The sequence below is a fragment of the Chlamydotis macqueenii genome, chromosome 10, assembly GCF_036417535.1.
Source record: "Chlamydotis macqueenii isolate bChlMac1 chromosome 10, bChlMac1.mat, whole genome shotgun sequence".
Taxonomy (NCBI): Eukaryota; Metazoa; Chordata; class Aves; order Otidiformes; family Otididae; genus Chlamydotis; species Chlamydotis macqueenii.
The window spans coordinates 121865-137727 of NC_141565.1; the positions used below are offsets into that span (position 1 = coordinate 121865).

The 15863-nt window shown below is 44.4% G+C and overlaps 1 protein-coding gene across 4 annotated transcripts in view; it reads left to right on the forward strand.

The window, feature by feature from the left end:
* Positions 1 to 15863, forward strand: part of BICD2 (BICD cargo adaptor 2) — an 86444-nt gene that overhangs the window by 38194 nt on the left and 32387 nt on the right. For all 4 annotated transcript variants that reach the window (XM_086755886.1, XM_086755887.1, XM_086755885.1 and 1 more), the window contains exon 2: positions 5843 to 6055. In XM_086755886.1, the coding sequence (XP_086612012.1) occupies positions 5843 to 6055 (213 nt within the window). The remainder of the gene's footprint in view (positions 1 to 5842; positions 6056 to 15863) is intronic.

Here is a 15863-nt window from a genome sequence, read left to right on the forward strand (position 1 = left end):
CAACTCTGGAGGGGTTTTGTGACTCTCTGCTTGTTCGTGCGCCTGCCTTAAGCAGCTCTGAGGCTTTTTCTTTGCCTTTCCCTTCTTGTTGTGGTTTGGTGTGTGCCTCAATGTGCATGCTAGGTAAGGAGACAGGTACAGACTGAAGCGTAGAGCCCAGGGAGGCAGCCCAGGGAGCCTCCCGGTATTTCATGCTATGCTGAGCTGACCAGGCGCCAGGCAGTCCGTGAACCTCTTGTTTTCAGCAGTCTGGTTCAGGAAGTCCCAGAAAATACGGAAGCATAACCAGCATACTTTGGGTGAATTTCATGATTTTTAGGACATGCTTCAGGGTAAGTAGAGGTCTGGAGTGACAGATCAAAGAAAGAGGCAGACAAAGCAGCACTGTTCTGAATTTCCACAGGGCCTAAAGTCTTGCCTTGGAGCATGACTGAGATCAATTTTTGCATCTCCCGTGTCGCAGCAGCCATTCTGAGAGAAGCATGGCCTTTGAAGCTCTCCAAGCAGTGTGTTTCAGAGATTCTGCACATTTCGTGTGATCGGTGAACATCTGCACGTGAAGAAACTTTTTGAAAAAGGTTAGATTTAAAATCTTAGTCTTGATGGGAAGTACTTGATACCTCAACAAGTGCGCTAATCTTCAAGGAGTCAGGAATACCTTCTTCTCAAAGCTTGGAGTTCTGTATGAAGGTATTCCGGTGTGATGAGTTTCATGCAAAAACTCAGCTGTATGATGATTGAAATAGGATTCCTCCTGTAAAACACACAGATGAATCTGTGTAATCGTCAAACCTAGAGGAAGCTTCACCTTTTACTGAGTCCATCTTTTGGAAATTGGTACTTTAAACCGTGTTTAAATGCAGTTTGATCCAGGGCTTTATTTGAAGTGAGCTGGTTGTGACCATTTTATATAACATCTCAGTCACTGGCTGAGTCTGCCTCATCTGTTTGCTGTCCAAATTCTTTTTCCCATTCGTAATTACCATGGAGAATTTTGAGTTCTTGAGATTTAAGATATCATCGGCTGAACATTAAGTTTTTAGCAATTTTTAGCAATTAGATTTTTTTTTTTTGTTTATTTAAGAATACAATAGCATGTGTTTTCTAATTGCTTTGAGTCAGAAAGTTGATTTAGTAGCATTTTGGTTGATGGTACTTACTTTGGTAAACCGTTATCAGCTTGTTACGGCGAAATTCCCGTTGGCTTCAGGGCTGCCATCATCAGCCTTGGGCAGCATTCCCTAGTGTATCTGGGGGAGGGGGGCTGAAGGACCACGGGTACTGGTGTTGACTGGTAGGGGATGGCAGCTTGACAAGCGAAAACTGGTCAGGGTTTCAGTTGCAGCTTCGCAGCAGCTTGGGCAGCTGGTTGCTAGCGATAACCGATAATTAGTGTACGAGTGGTGGGGTGCGTTTCTCAGGGCTTGGCACGTCCTCCCTGCTGTCTTGTGCTGCCCTCGCCCCACGTAGCTGCGAGCACCCTGGCCGGGCAGTGTTTCATCTTCACTTGGTCCAGAGATAAATGGGTATACAGCACTTGGGGTTGTGTGTGTTTTGGCTGGAGGTTGGTTTTGCTTTTGGTCGGTTTTGGATAGTGTTAAAACTGAAGGAGGGCTTTCGCTCTGTCTCTCTGGCAGCTTTCTGAAGAGACAGAGGGAAGCTAATCGTGCCTTTGCCCAGCAGCGTGAAGTGGTTCCCAATGTACCGATGAGCACGTCTAGCTCAGCAGATAGCAAGGTAGCATTTTGGTTTGTGAACTCTTTGATTTTGCTTTTGACCTGACCTTGGGAAACCTGGCAGAAGGGAACTTTGATCATCCCGTAACATCAGTGTCTTGCCGTAATTCCTTGAGGCAACTGCTGAGCAGAACATGATGCGTTGCAGCCCCCGCGTCCAGCAAGGTGTATGCAAATGAGTTGTCAGAAACTCATTTATTTTGTGAAGAAATTATACTCCAAAAAGTATCATTCTGATACAACTGTCAACAGTCTTCTTCCCTATTTTGGCACCTTAGTACATAGAAATAGAGGTTTTGGAAGAGGGAGAAGAACAGAGTAACTCCGACTTCTATTTCTGTGCTTTATCTAATGTTAAAATTGGATGGGTAGGTGCTGGACTTCTAAGTATGTGAAGGTTTATGGCTTTCATGCCTATCAGCAAAAAAAGTCAGTTTTCCTTTTAATAGCTTGATTTAAAACAGGCCAGGGCTGTAGCCATGGAAGGTAATTGCATTGCCCTGTAATTTTGCACAATTTTGTTAAACTTCAATTTCCTGTTCCACGCAGGCTATTGCAATTACGAAAACGGCCTCTAACATGAATGTATGAGGTCGTTTCTAAGAACGTAGAAGAGAGATAATAATGCTTGGTTAAATTGAGGTGCTTCTTAAGTGTTCCCTTATAAATCCACCCGGATAGGATTGTTCCAGGCTGCCTGTCCTGATGACTGTGCCTGTTAAGAAGATTTCTTGCATTCTGTGTAGCGTCGGAGTCCATTTCTTCATGGTTCTGTACCCACCTTCCTGACCCCAGGCAGTAATATTGGCAAGCTAATGGCAGGGTTTCTACTGAAACTTCACAAGCTTGCTGGTTGACAGCAAATAATAGCCTTGCTGTGCAGAAATATCCAGGGCCCACAAAGAATAGCCCTTTGGTAGGGGTGATCCACGAGCTCGTTTGCACAGTTGGTCTGTGTGAGCTGACGTTTGCAGTTCCCGTTGGGTTGGTCTTGCATTTGGGACAAGCCGTAATAAAAGGCAGCTTCTATAAAGGGAGTCCATGTCTTAAGGCATGGAGAAAACCTCTCAGATGTAAAAGTGATGATAACTTACTGAACTTGGACCTGTTGGAGCAAGTCTGGAGGAGGCCACACAGATGATCAGATGGCTGGAGCACCTCTCCTGTGAGGACAGGCTGAGAGAGCTGCGGCTGTTCAGCCTGGAGAAGAGAAGGTCTCCCGGGAGACCTGAGAGCGGCCTTCCAGTACCCAAAGGGGGCTACAGGAAAGATGGGGAGAAACTGTTCAGCAGGGCCTGTTGTGATAGGACAAGGGGTAATGGTTTTAAAATAGAGGGAGGTAGATTCAGATTAGATATCAGGAAAAAAAATTTTGCGCTGAGGGTGATGGAACACTGGCCCAAGTTGCCCAGAGAGGCGGTGGATGCCCCATCCCTGCAAACGTTCCAGGCCAGGTTGGCCGGGGCTCTGAGGAACCTGATCTGGTTGGAGATGTCCCTGCTCCTTGCAGGGGGTTGGGCTGGACGGGCTTTGAAGGTTCCTTCCCGCCCAAACCACTCTGTGATTCTGTGATTCTAACTTCACCTTGCCTTCACCAGGGAATAGAGGGGCGTGATGGAAGCCTCTAAAAATGACGAATGATTGAGGTGGGGATCGTGGAATAACAGCACACCTGCAAGTGTCTGAATAAAAATATGTTCTCTTTTGTGAAAAGTTGGGAAACCTGTAAACTGATAAAAACTGTTGTGTAAGAATATGATTTAAAATGCATAATTCAGTGCTGTAAGATTTTATTGAGGCCAAAAAAGCATAAAACTATAAAAAAAAATAAGGGGATATTTTACAGGGGTAACTAAATGTTAATAGCTCTTCCAAATTTACATTAAACATTCTGCTTCAAGGCTCAAGGCAATCCCCAACTCTGGGAGATTGCGGGATTTCTTGCACCTTTCTCTGGCATTAGCCTCTATAGAAGACCGGATATCGGATTAAGAAAAAAAAAAAGCCCCGTCTCATCTGCTATGCCAGTTTCTGTGTTCAAATACTCCGTGTCAATAGTGGCTTCTGCAAAATGATGATGTTCTCCTTTCAGTTATTAAAGAAACCGAAGGCCTAGCATCTGTATTGGACGTTTCAAGAGCAAATTAGTCATTATTCTCAATAATTTCTCCCTTAGCAGTATTACTGAGTTCCTCAATTGAATTATGCTTGGACTCGGCTGTCTGGCTGATCAGTCGTGACTTTGAGTATCCCGAGCTTCAGCGAGCTCTGTGTTGGCATCCCGCTGCCCAGAAAATGGTGCCACTTCACGGGGCACGTGGATGCCCAGGTCCCTTTCTCTGTGCCAGAGATGTGCAGTAAATGCAGGTCTGTGAAAGGTGGGTCTTAATTCCTTATGGAAAAAAGACACTGTACTTGAGAAGCTTGCATATTATTTGCTATCCCTTTAACATTTATGGAGATCTTGGGTATTAGGCTTTTAAGCCGCTTTGTTGAAACTCATTTGACAAGGACTTGCACAGATGGTGCTTTCCTTTCTGTCTGAAATGTGACGCTTTTTAATTTCCCTTGGGTCATCTCAGTGAATCTGGCTAGAATTTCTTCAATGGCTATTTCTCTCCTGTATCTCTGACTTGCTTATCCGAAATAATATTTAACCTGATGGGAGCAATATGTGGGTGCCTTTAACTGTAGGCAGAGCTAACACATTGAATCGCCTGTTTCAGGCCTGGTGTATTCCATAATTACGGTGCTGTTAATGCGTCTGGTTGGATATACAGAAGCATACTGAATACTGAATCTGCTTCTCTTCAAAGCAGATTTTTTTCTGCACTGAGAGTGTATTTCTGAAGAGCTAGCGGAAGATGATTAATTGAAAACATAATGCATGACTAGACAAGAGGTTTTATGAGATGCTGATCTGTCCTTGACCTGGCTTAATCCCCGCTGTTAACGTTGGCTATGAAAACCTGCCGTATGGACACTGGCAGCCCAGAAGACGCTGTGGTACCTGAAAGCTCCAGATGCATCTGGGGTTGGATTGTGGCGCACATGCGTGCGGCAGTTAAGGTAGCATCCGTTAATCTCATTGACTTTGGCCTATCTGCTAGGCTGTGTTTTACAAATATATACCTACTTAAAATGTTCACATCTTTGCTTTGTGCGTCTATAAAAAATGTATAAAGCCACTGACAGGTTTCCTAAATGCTGCAGACCAGCAGCGTGGTTGTCCGTATAGGCTGCTTGCTCGTGTGTTGGAGAACGCTGCTGCTAGGAGCATCGCCTGGTGGAGTTTCCTGGAGGGAGTTACCCCCTTCCCCCCAAAAAAGGAGGAGGAGGTAAAAGATGAGTGTCAGGTCTAAAGAAAGGCATGCCATGCTGAGGAGGTTAGAGATCTGTGACCTGCCTCTAAGTCCCTTTGCTGGCACGCCGCTGGAGATGACATCTCCGAGAGCAGGCAGCCAAGCTGGTTGGGTGAGCGTCTGCTGACCTACTTCAGCCAGAGTGACCCACGGTCACTTAACCTGGTTACGGAGCAGCCCTGCTGACCTCTCTCGCTTACGTTGGCAGTGGGTTAGCAGGTCTGAAGGATCAGCAAGCAGCTGAGGGTGGTGATGTGTTTCCTTGGTGTAGCTGGATCAGGGAGTGTACGTGTGCTGAGAAATGGCTCGGGTTCCTCGCACTAAATCTGTTTTCAGTGGTTCTGTTTTTGCAGAGGTGAGTCTGACCCAGCTGTAGAGAACAGGTGCTTGCAAAAGCATCTGGTCCTCTTGCAGTCATCTTGTTGAAAACCAAAGTCTTGCTTTAACAGCCAACCCAAACCAATACCTTGTTGTTCCCTCCCACGAGGGTTTAGATGAGGTTCCATGTGAGTATCCTGTGCATCACAAACACTGTTTGGGTGCTGTGGGTTGCGTTCCAAAGCCCTGTGCATCTGCTTGGTAGCGTTTAAAGGTCTGATCCCAGAAGAGAAGCGTGTCAGAAAAGGTTGCGTTGTTTTGCATTGAAGAAATATGAGGGTAAATAGTATCAACTATCTAAAATGGAAGTTACTCATGCAAAATTCTGGATTTACTAATAAAAAATTTGTTTTCTGACTGTCCTAGGCTTTTGGGCAGGCCCATACCAACCACAAGAAGGTAGCAGCAGATGGAGAGAGCAGAGAGGAGACCTTGATCCAGGAGTCGGCTACCAAGGAAGAGTACTACATGAAGAAGGTTATGGAGTTGCAGACAGAACTGAAGCAGCTCAGAAATGTCCTTGCCAACACCCAGTCTGAAAACGAACGCCTTAATTCTGTTGCGCAGGAACTGAAAGAGGTGAGTGAAGGCACACAGAGCGCACCACAGCTTGTGTTGTGGTTATGTTTTCTGGTGCTGTGTAACCATAATAAGGAAGATTCTTGAGCTGATGGGTATCTGCTTAATACTGCTAAGATGGGTTGTCTCTCCACAATTTCAGCAAGGCGTTACCTCCAGCTGAAGCTGCCATCCAGCAACAGAGTAAATACAGCTTTCTGCTTCCGTCCATTGAACCAGCCTGTTGTGGCCACAATAGTTCTGACCTAGTACGAATTCACTCTGCTTTGTTCAAATACCTACTGGTTCTGCAGTAACCACTGTACTGTGTCCCAGCTCGTTTGACAGACATGTGACTGCATGTCTGGGCCATGCTGATGTTGTGGGTACTGCACATCAGTACTCTGTCTGAGAATGCTGCCTTAAAAAGCAGAGGAATCTCTTTAGTCCAAGCACAGAGATGCTTTGGGTTTACATTTTTTGCCTCACTCCCAATACAGATTTTCTTGCTGCAAAATATTTGGGGCATAACTTCTCCTTCCGTCACTTTTCCCACCCTAACTTCTAAGGATGTAGGAGCATAACAAAACACTGAATTGCACAAAAGGAGTAATAGTAAAGCTTATAGTCTTGTGTTTTCTGTCATGAAAGTGATGGCTTTTACTTTTTCATAGGGTGCTTAACTTACTACCTCAGAGTACCTTTGAGCTTTTATTGGTCTGGTGTTGAAACTGCCTGTTTCTGAGGGGAAATAATGGCTGAGAAACTGACTTTAAAAGTATAGTTACTTAGGAAATCTGTAGCTCTGTGGCACTGATGTAGAAAAGATTTTTTTTTTTTTGAGAGCCATAACCATTGCTTAAATTTTAGACTGAGTAAAAGTTACACAGACTGTAAACCACAGATGGATGTGGTAAACAACCAGCAGTTACTGCTCATGGGCTTTCTTGCACCTTCCTTTGATTCATTACGTACTAGTCTCATCTAGCCCTGAGATAATCCACGGGCTGCCTTTGCCGGGAGGGGGGCCCGTATCTTAATCTCAGCCTACTCTACGTGACCACAGAAAATCAGAAGCGTCTCTCGTTTAGTTTCTTTAGGGCATAGTCACAAATATGTGGATAACACTTGGTGGTAAAATTCATGAGGGAATGTGGGTTACTTCTGTGGAGATGTGGGGGTTCAATAGTACCTCTCTTCGGGGTACGACAGAGAAGGAGATTTGTGGGGCAAACTGTCACAGGTGATGAAACGCGTCAGTCAAGCTCTCCTCTGATTTCACAGGTCCTGGCTGTGGGATAACAGAGCTGGAGTCAGTCCACGTGCTCTGCCTAGGCGAGGAACCAGTCCCTGCAAGCACACACACAACTCTCATTTCCTAACCTTTAAGAGCAGCTTAAAAGAAAAGCTCCCGACCCCGGAGGCAGCATTGTGTCCGTAACGGATTCCAAACGCTGCTCAAAAGCGTGCTGATCGGTAGTTTTCAATCCAGCTCCCTGCGTCACTGCGGCTGAAGGTGATTTTTCCTTCTAGACACTGCCACATTTCAGCCACCTTTGCTTGGAGCTGCATTTTGCTTTATACAACCCCAGAGGAGCTGTCAGTTTGCAAGGATTGAGGGTGTTTTTTTTCTTGTGCTTTGTCTTTCCACCTCACCCATGCACCCTTGTGCGCAAACACGCTTGTGTGAGATGGACCCCAGTGAGAACTAAGAGTGCAGCAAGAGGGGAAGTGGGTGATGTCAGGTTTCGTGTGAAGATTTTAATTTTTTTAAAGATTTTTTTTTTTTTAAAGCTCTCGTCTGCTGAACAAGGGAAGATGCATTTAGTTACTTGACTTGACTTGAAACATAAAGGCTGACAAGAATTAACTGGATATGACTGATTTTAAACTTTGAAACTGAACTCAGTTAAAGAAAAATAAAAATCAAAACTTAATGTGGTAACTGGAACCTTGCAGTTAGAGTTTTCTCTGCCTGTCACTTTGTGTCATCTCGGTGTGTGCATTCTTCTTTCCTGGCCTTTTTTTAGCCTAGCTGGTGGTTCTGCTGCTGGTAAATTCTGGTGGGACAAAGAGGTGAGGAGGAGGAAAAGAAATGGCATGAAAGCTTTAGCGTTAAAATGAAAATATCTGGGCCACTTGACCATGGGTGGTTTGGGATTCTTTTCCTCTGAAGATGCCGATTTGTGTATTATTGCATTTTGGTTTGAATTGCCTTATAATTACTGGTGGGGAACAGTGAGGCAGTGTGTGAACAGAGATACCAGCCTTCTCCTGGCCCACAACAAAGCCAAGTCAACCCTACCTTGAGGGACTTGGCTTTTCTCTTGTATGATGGATCAGAAAGTGGCAGAAGTTCAAATAGGTGCTTTTTCACCGTCGTTGTCCAGGTAAGCGGGAACAGGAGGATGTGCCCAGGCCTCCTGTGATCATTTGTAGATCTGACAGCAAATTTCATTTGAAAGCGTGTGAGGGAAATCAAGGAGAACATGTTGTGGCCCTCGTAAGCTGGTGAGCGCGGTGAGCAGTGTGGTTTTCCCCAGTCCCTCTTGCCGTGCTTAGCTTTAGCCTGACTGATGGTAGCAGTTTTGTGTCGATGTGAGTCCAAGGAGACTCCATGCTGTGAGGAACGCTGCTGTAATCTGAAAGCATTGGGGATGAAGGTGGAATACGATCTACTGTTTTATACCGCAGAGACAGAGTGGAAATTCCTTCCTTCATTTTTTCTGACTGCTGATGAAAGAAAAACTGCTGTGGCTCCTCTCCATCTCATTGCAGAGAATGTTTGTAGGCAGGTCTAGTCTTTATAGTGTGTATTTTGGAAGTCCTGTGTTATTGCCTGTCGAGAGAACTGACTTGCAAGATGTCTAGGGGAACAGGAAATTTTACTTCCATTGCAACCTTTCCGGATTTGCTCCAAGTAAGAGGGAGAATGTGGAAAATGCTTGATTATGTGTCCTCTGGCCAGGCAGAGGTCTCCTCCTGTCAAAACTAAAAGGAAGTTTAAAAATAAACAAACAAAGTCAGGAAATCAACTGAGGCTGAATCTCTGCTTTATTTTTAAGGTATATTTGCTTGTCAGGGCTGGCTGCAAAAGTTTTTACCTGCTGTTTTGTAACTACCTGATAGGATACAGAGTTTTACTGTTACTGGGGCTTTTTTGAATAAATCTCCTCAGTCCTTACAAGTGGCACAAGGAAGATGGTCGAGTGCATCTGGCAGCAGCAGTGCTGGGGGGTTGAAACCCGAAGCTGACCCGCGTTGGTGGCAGCGGCGTTCACGCTGCCGTTGTTCCTTTTGCATCTTCTCAGGACGCTCGCAGAGAAGCGATGGGTTATTTTTGGAAGAGCGACATTCAGTACACCTGGAGCTGCTGTAGCAGACACAAGCGGTTTTGACGCTTTTTGTTGAATTATCTAACTGTGAGCCTGTTGAGACAGGCTGACGGGGTGGCTACGGATTATGAGTTTTACAGCTGCCATTAGCTAGCTCAGCAGCTCCTGCGTCCTGGAGGAGTCACTGGAAGGCGTAATTGCTCCTGAGTAATTGCTAATTGCCATTCCTTTTTAATCTTCTTTCATCTCTCCTGTGTTTTAGCGGCACCAAAACAGATTTCATAGGGTGATTTGGCTGTGAAGGCAAGAGGCAGCCGTGCCCAGTGTAGAGAGGCTGAAAAATAAATGAGCGATTCTTTCCCAGGGAAGTAAAAGGTGTTCTGATTGTGTAAACTAAAGAAGGAAATATATTTTAATGTGTGTGCTTTTATACGTTATTCAAGAAAAGTAGCTGACATGACATGGTGCAATATAATATGTGCTAAAAAACCTTGAGATTTTGAATGCTGTCAGTGGCACGTGAATAATTTAATTCCTCCAAGGCTGTATAATGGAAGCTGGTTTTCTGAGTTTTGTTCTGAAGAAACTTTCTTCTGCTTTATCAGCTGTTAGGCTTTATCAAGAAAGCGTGTGTTAATCTGAAGGAATATGAACACCGTGCGGTTACCCAGCCCTACTGTGTGCAGGGGACTCTCTCCCTCTTTTTTCTGTTGATAATGCTGGGCTTTTCGGTTCTGTGTTAAACACAGGCACACAATTGTCTATCCTGGGGTGTTTTGTTGTTTGTTTTTAACCCTAGAGAAAAGGAATTGTCCTTGGACATAGCAATATTACAGCTGCTTGTGTCAGCTTTCAGGGCCTCGCAGTTAAAATCTGTGAACAGAGGCGGAAGAGACATTGGTTCGTGTCCTGGGCTTCCCAGCAGTTCACAATATTTGACTGTTTTACTTACTAGCAAGTGTTTGTTTTTCAGAGCCTGTGTTTTCACCATGGTAGGCCCATCAAGTTGTATGTTAGACATGACTCTACCTGCTCAGAGCGATGATGGCTGACAGTTCTTCTATAAACCTCTGATTGCTGAGGTTCTCCAGGTTTCCTTAACGTTGTCAGTGAAGGAAGAGTATTCCTAAAGTTAAGATGACACTTCTCTTTCCTGCTAGGATTTACAGCTAAGGTGCTGAGTAGTCCTTTGTGTTGCTTTTCTGTTTCTCCCTCTTAAATTTACTGGTAACCCGTAGAGGAAGATGCACAGCAGATCTGCCCCGCAGCCGAGGAAGGACAGCGTCCATGTCCTGCGTCCCCCAAAAGCTGTGTCGGGAGCTTCGCTTAAAGAAGGCAGGACTTTGATTAGAGCAGAGAATAAGCAGAAACAACATTTTATTGTGCTCTGGATTAGACTGTGCGCAACTGGTAAGTGGCCAGAAGTGTGTTCAAGTAGGTGCTGTGGTTCGTGTAGTCTGACCTGTATTTCTGTGTCAAATCAAAAGGACTTGCTCTTCTCTTTTTAAATAAATGGAGGAAGGGCAGCATTATTTTTTCAATGCAGCAAAATCATATGAAATTCTCAATATTATTGCCTTAATATTTCTGGATGTATTGCAAAGGACAGAGAAACTTGAAGTAATGTTAATCATATAGCAAAAAAATATGCTTGTAGAAGATTTAACTTCTGTACAGGCTTGCATGGTGTAGAGTAAACCACCTTCCCCATTCTGCATGGTCTCTAATCTGCAGTGCTGCATCTACAGGTGAAGAGCTTAGAGAAGGGAAAGTGCTGAAACATTTATTGTCTTTCATGATAAGAATTTTGGAAAAGAACTGAAGAAAAAAAAAAAAATCACTTGGTCTCTAGAAGAGTTATTTCCAAGCAAAAAGGACGGTAGCAGAGGATTTGCAGCTTTTGGAAGTGGAAGAGTGAAGGATGGAAAAAGAGGTCAGAGATGTGAGTGGCATAATGGTGTCAAATACAGAAAGTGGGGAAAAGGCACGTTTTACATGGAGCACATACCTTGGAGCAAGGGGACTCTAGTGGTAATATTTGGATTAAGTGGAGCGAAGGAGGCTGAAAAGCTCTGAAAGTTGGTGGTAAAATTGGTTGCAGTGGAGTTTTGGCAGTGTAGGAGTTTTGGTTGCACTGAAGGAAGGTGTAAATAAAGGCTTTTTTGGAAACCTTGCCTCTAGGAAGTACAGAGTGGGAGACCCTGTGGAGGTAGAAAGAGTTCAGAGAGAAACTCATCACGGTCACCAAACAAACAGGAGCAGGGTGTGGATTTTTTGGTTCCTTCTTGACCCATTTTTCTGGGCACATTGGGAACGCTGTTCCAAAAAGCAAAGTAGTGACGAGCCTGTGTTTTGAAGGTACCGAGCCAGTCAAATTCAATGTGCAAGACTGGATTTCTTGTCCTCTAATGTGCTGAAAGAATTAGAAGGGTCACAGTGTGAATAGCATTGGTTTGTTTATTTGTTTATTTTTTAAAAAACCTGTCTCTTGTCCCGTGCAGGAGGTTCAAAGGCGGTGATAACGGTGTAATAGCTGCGTGCTGGCTCAGCACATTGCGGGTGGCTGCAGATGGCAGCTGTTCGCTTCCCACTTTTTTTTTTTTTTTCATTGAAGTTGATTTTCATACCAACAGCTTCCTTTTTTTCTTTCTTTTTTTTCTTTTTTAAAGAATTATGAGAGCTGACTGTTTTTACAGAAAAGAAGTACTGCAGAGTGCTTGTATCCATTTGAAACATAATAAAAACCAATTCCAAAGATGATGAACTGTCGTGGAAATTCAGTTGACGTGCTTTGCACGTATTCAAGGAGGCATCTGCTGGTGATTTCTCTATTGTTGCAGTGCACTGATATATTCAGAGGAAAGGCGTTAGCAACGCTTCTTTCGCTGTAATGGCTGCTGCCTAGAGACTCGGTGTCCAAAACTGGATTGATACTGAAAATGAGGGCATTGAAAGTCACCATTTGAGTTCTGTATTTTCAGAGTTCAGATTTTTAAAGAAATATTAAAATAAATTCTTGTTCTTCTGACATTATAAAGCTCTAAATATGAGTCTCAAAGTTTCGATTAGCAGTTAAGATTCTGTGATACACTATTGTTTGGGAATTAACCTGGTAGCACGTTTGGCGGAGGGATCGTTTCGTTGTCGTCTTATAATTAAATTGTTGGGTGCCTGTGGGTGCTGCAGTAATAGCAGGATGAGTTTTTCTCTTTAGTCGGGGCTCCTCGTGACCTTCATTATGACTTTTAGTCTGCCCAGGGTTTCTGACTGCCATGAGCAGTGGAGGGTGAAAATCTCTTGTATGCAGCTGTAATCTTTTGACAGATGTAAAATCAATGTGCACCATTGAAAGAGTAGCTGGAAACGCTCTAATCAGGGAAACAATGTCTTGAAGTTACTTTGTAAACTGTTAATTAAAGAGGTTTGTTCCTATTTTTTTTTCTTTTCTTTTTTTTTTTTTTCTTTTTTCCTGGCCGAGTGAAAACGTCCGCTTTGCCTGTGATGTTAAGATGCAGAGGCAGGGAGATTGCTTTGTTTCGCCTGCGCTTGGCATGGCTTCCATTAAAGTAGGTGGCCCTTGGCAGTCTATCCAAGCAAGATTTGTTTGGGTCAGATTGGCTTTCTTTTGAAAACAGGAAAGAGCATGCACTACAGCGTGCCTCAAAGCAGTACTGTCATACACTTGGGAAAAACATTCCTTTGTTTCACCTGGTAGCTCTGCACTGATAAACCGGCTCAGGACTGCACCCTGAGATTTGCTTTCAGGTCACATATGGTCTGTTTTAAGATCGTGGCTTGTGACAAAACACTGCTTGGGCAGAAGCACGAAGAGCCAGCTAGGGGATGTGTCTGATATCAGAAACAACACTGCTGTGCCCGTGCTGCTCTTGCAACTGTATTAAAATCCACTTTTCTTTTTTAATTTTTACCTTATGTTTTGGTTTTCAAGTTTGGTTTTGATGTACTTTGATATTCCTTTTTATCCTTTTTTTTTTTTGGGGGGGGTGAAATAAGTTTGGAGTGGTGATGTATCAGTTCTCCCTCCCCAGCTCCCCATAAATGCTCAGTGGATCATCTGCAGATGAAGGAGGGGGACCAGATTTTTTCTAAGTGATGTTGATTAGTATTCTCTCACTTTATTTCATTAGTGAGTGTAGCTAACTCATTAACCCCTGCGACTTTTTAGCGTTTGATTGCCCAAAGGGAGGTGTCTGCTGCTGTGAAAGTTGAGGAGATGAGAGAAACCTGGGATAGCTGGCCTCTCCCGGAACCAAAGCTACCCATCCTTTGCGTGTCAGACCGGCTCTGGTCTGAGCTGTTTCTGATGTAGGGGAAATACCGAACGGAATAACCAGGTATCGAGCGATCACGTGCGATGAAATTCAAGCTGCTGCTGCGTGTGGGGTGGCTTAGGTCTGGAAGCTGGAGAGATACCGTTGGTTTTTCTTACCTGGGTTATCCCAACCCAGGTAAGAAAGCATCTCTCCGTTGCTGCAGAGATTGAAAAGATGACCGATGTCAACCTGGTAAATCAGGAACAGCTAAGGAAGTTCATGGTGTGACAGTTGTGTGGCCAGGGTGAAAACAGTCAGCAGCTCTGGGAGCGGTGTTTGTTGGGACAGCCGACGGCTAACCAGCCATACAGATGGTCGTGTTGGCACGGGCACTGACGACTGCTCCCAAGAGTGGGATGCCTCCGCTTCCCCTGTTGTGGTATTTTGCCCTAAAATGCAGAGTCTAGAATGGAGACTTGCCCTTTTTGTGTCTTAATGATGGCATTGTGTGTTCTTGTGGTTATTTGAACAGCTGTTTGATCTTCACTATGTCTCAGCCATTCGAGTTCGGAGGAACTTGGACAAAAGCTCTTGTGGGACGAAAAAATAGCGTTTTTCGTCACTCTTCTGTTTTGTTGCTGCCAGTTTTGCCTACATGTAAGTTTTTGTACAGTTTAGTTTTCGTGTGATTTATCAAAACAATTCTCAGGAGAATGATCCTTTTCTTAATAGAAAGAGGGCAGTGTGTTACTCTTATATGGCCGAAGATTGATTTTTTTTTTTTTTTCCTTCCCCCCCCCCCCCCCTTTCTCTGCCTTCGCTTTATGGAAATATAGGTCAGTGGCCTTATAGCAGGCACAGAGCGTGCACGTTGAGTGTGAGTGGTTGTGAACAAAACAGTATCTTGCTAATTACCGGTATACAACTTCAGCGGACCGTATTCTGCACGCAGAACTTGGCTGCTCCGTCCAAAGTGTGTCCTGCAAGGAAGGATGCATGCAGAACAACTGACCTGGTGATGTTTTTGGCTTTTGAAAGGCTCTTGTAGCTGTAAGATAACACTGGAGAGACAAAGGAGATCTCTGGAAACAGCATTTAGTCATTGCTTGATGAAGATGCAGTTGCTATGTCCCCACATCTGTTTATTTCTGTAGAGTACAAGCTAGATGTAACGCACTGTCTGAAGTGCAACTGTGAAAAGGGATGGAGATTTCATCATTTAGCCATAATATGTATGAAGTAATTGTATTGAGTCATCAGAAAGTTATTAAAATCTGTCCTGTAAAGTGGTAAACAAGGCTGCTGAAAGAAAATCCGAGCTCCTTGGGTCCTGCTCCTCTTGTAACCTGCAGTTTGTCTGTTGGAAGACAGAAATGCAGGCTGTGATAGGGCAGCAGCTGGAGTTACACCCGTACTGATCTCCCTCTGCTCTGTTCTTGCTTTCCACCCCTCTTCACTTGATGCTTTTCTCTCACCAGAGGCTCTGCCTCCAGTTTAATGCAAGTTACATACGGCAACTTCATTAAAAAAATATACACTGGAGACACCTGCAATTCCTGCAGTCCGTGTGCGAGTCGGTGTCTTGTGTGTGGGGTGTTACCCGAAAATGTTGCTGGTAGGTTAGAAAACAACAACGTTGAATTGGGAATGCTGAGTGATCCCGTCTTGGCAGCAGGAACCGTGCTACACCCTGACTGTGCTGGTGTTAGGAGCTGTTCCTGCAGCCACACAGAGGAAGACCTTGGCTAAGTTGGCCATTTGTGTAATGAAGTCTGGTAGGACTATGCCATTAGCAGATCCTGCTCAGGAAGAAGAGTTAATGTGGTTTTTTTTTATCCAGAATTGCAGAGCTTACAGCATCCATCAGTTGAGTGATTTCCTACAACTAATGAGTACTCCAGGGTTTCTGACCACCCCAGGCAGCAGAGGGAAGGCAGCTGCTTCCAAACTCATGGGTGGACTGGGCGGATGTTCTGGTGAGTTGGAGCGGGGATGGACGTCACTCTGTGAGTTGTACCGGGTACCTCTGTCCTCTGGAGCTGCCAGGCATCAGCTTCACCTCAGTTCTACAGAACTACTGTACATCTAAAGGGAAACTCTCTATTTTCTTTTATCCAGCCTTTGTAAGGCTCCCATATGATATTGTTTAATATTACAACATTTTCTTTTATTCTGTGGTGTTTTCTATAAAGAACTACCACTTCCATAATCTAGATGTAA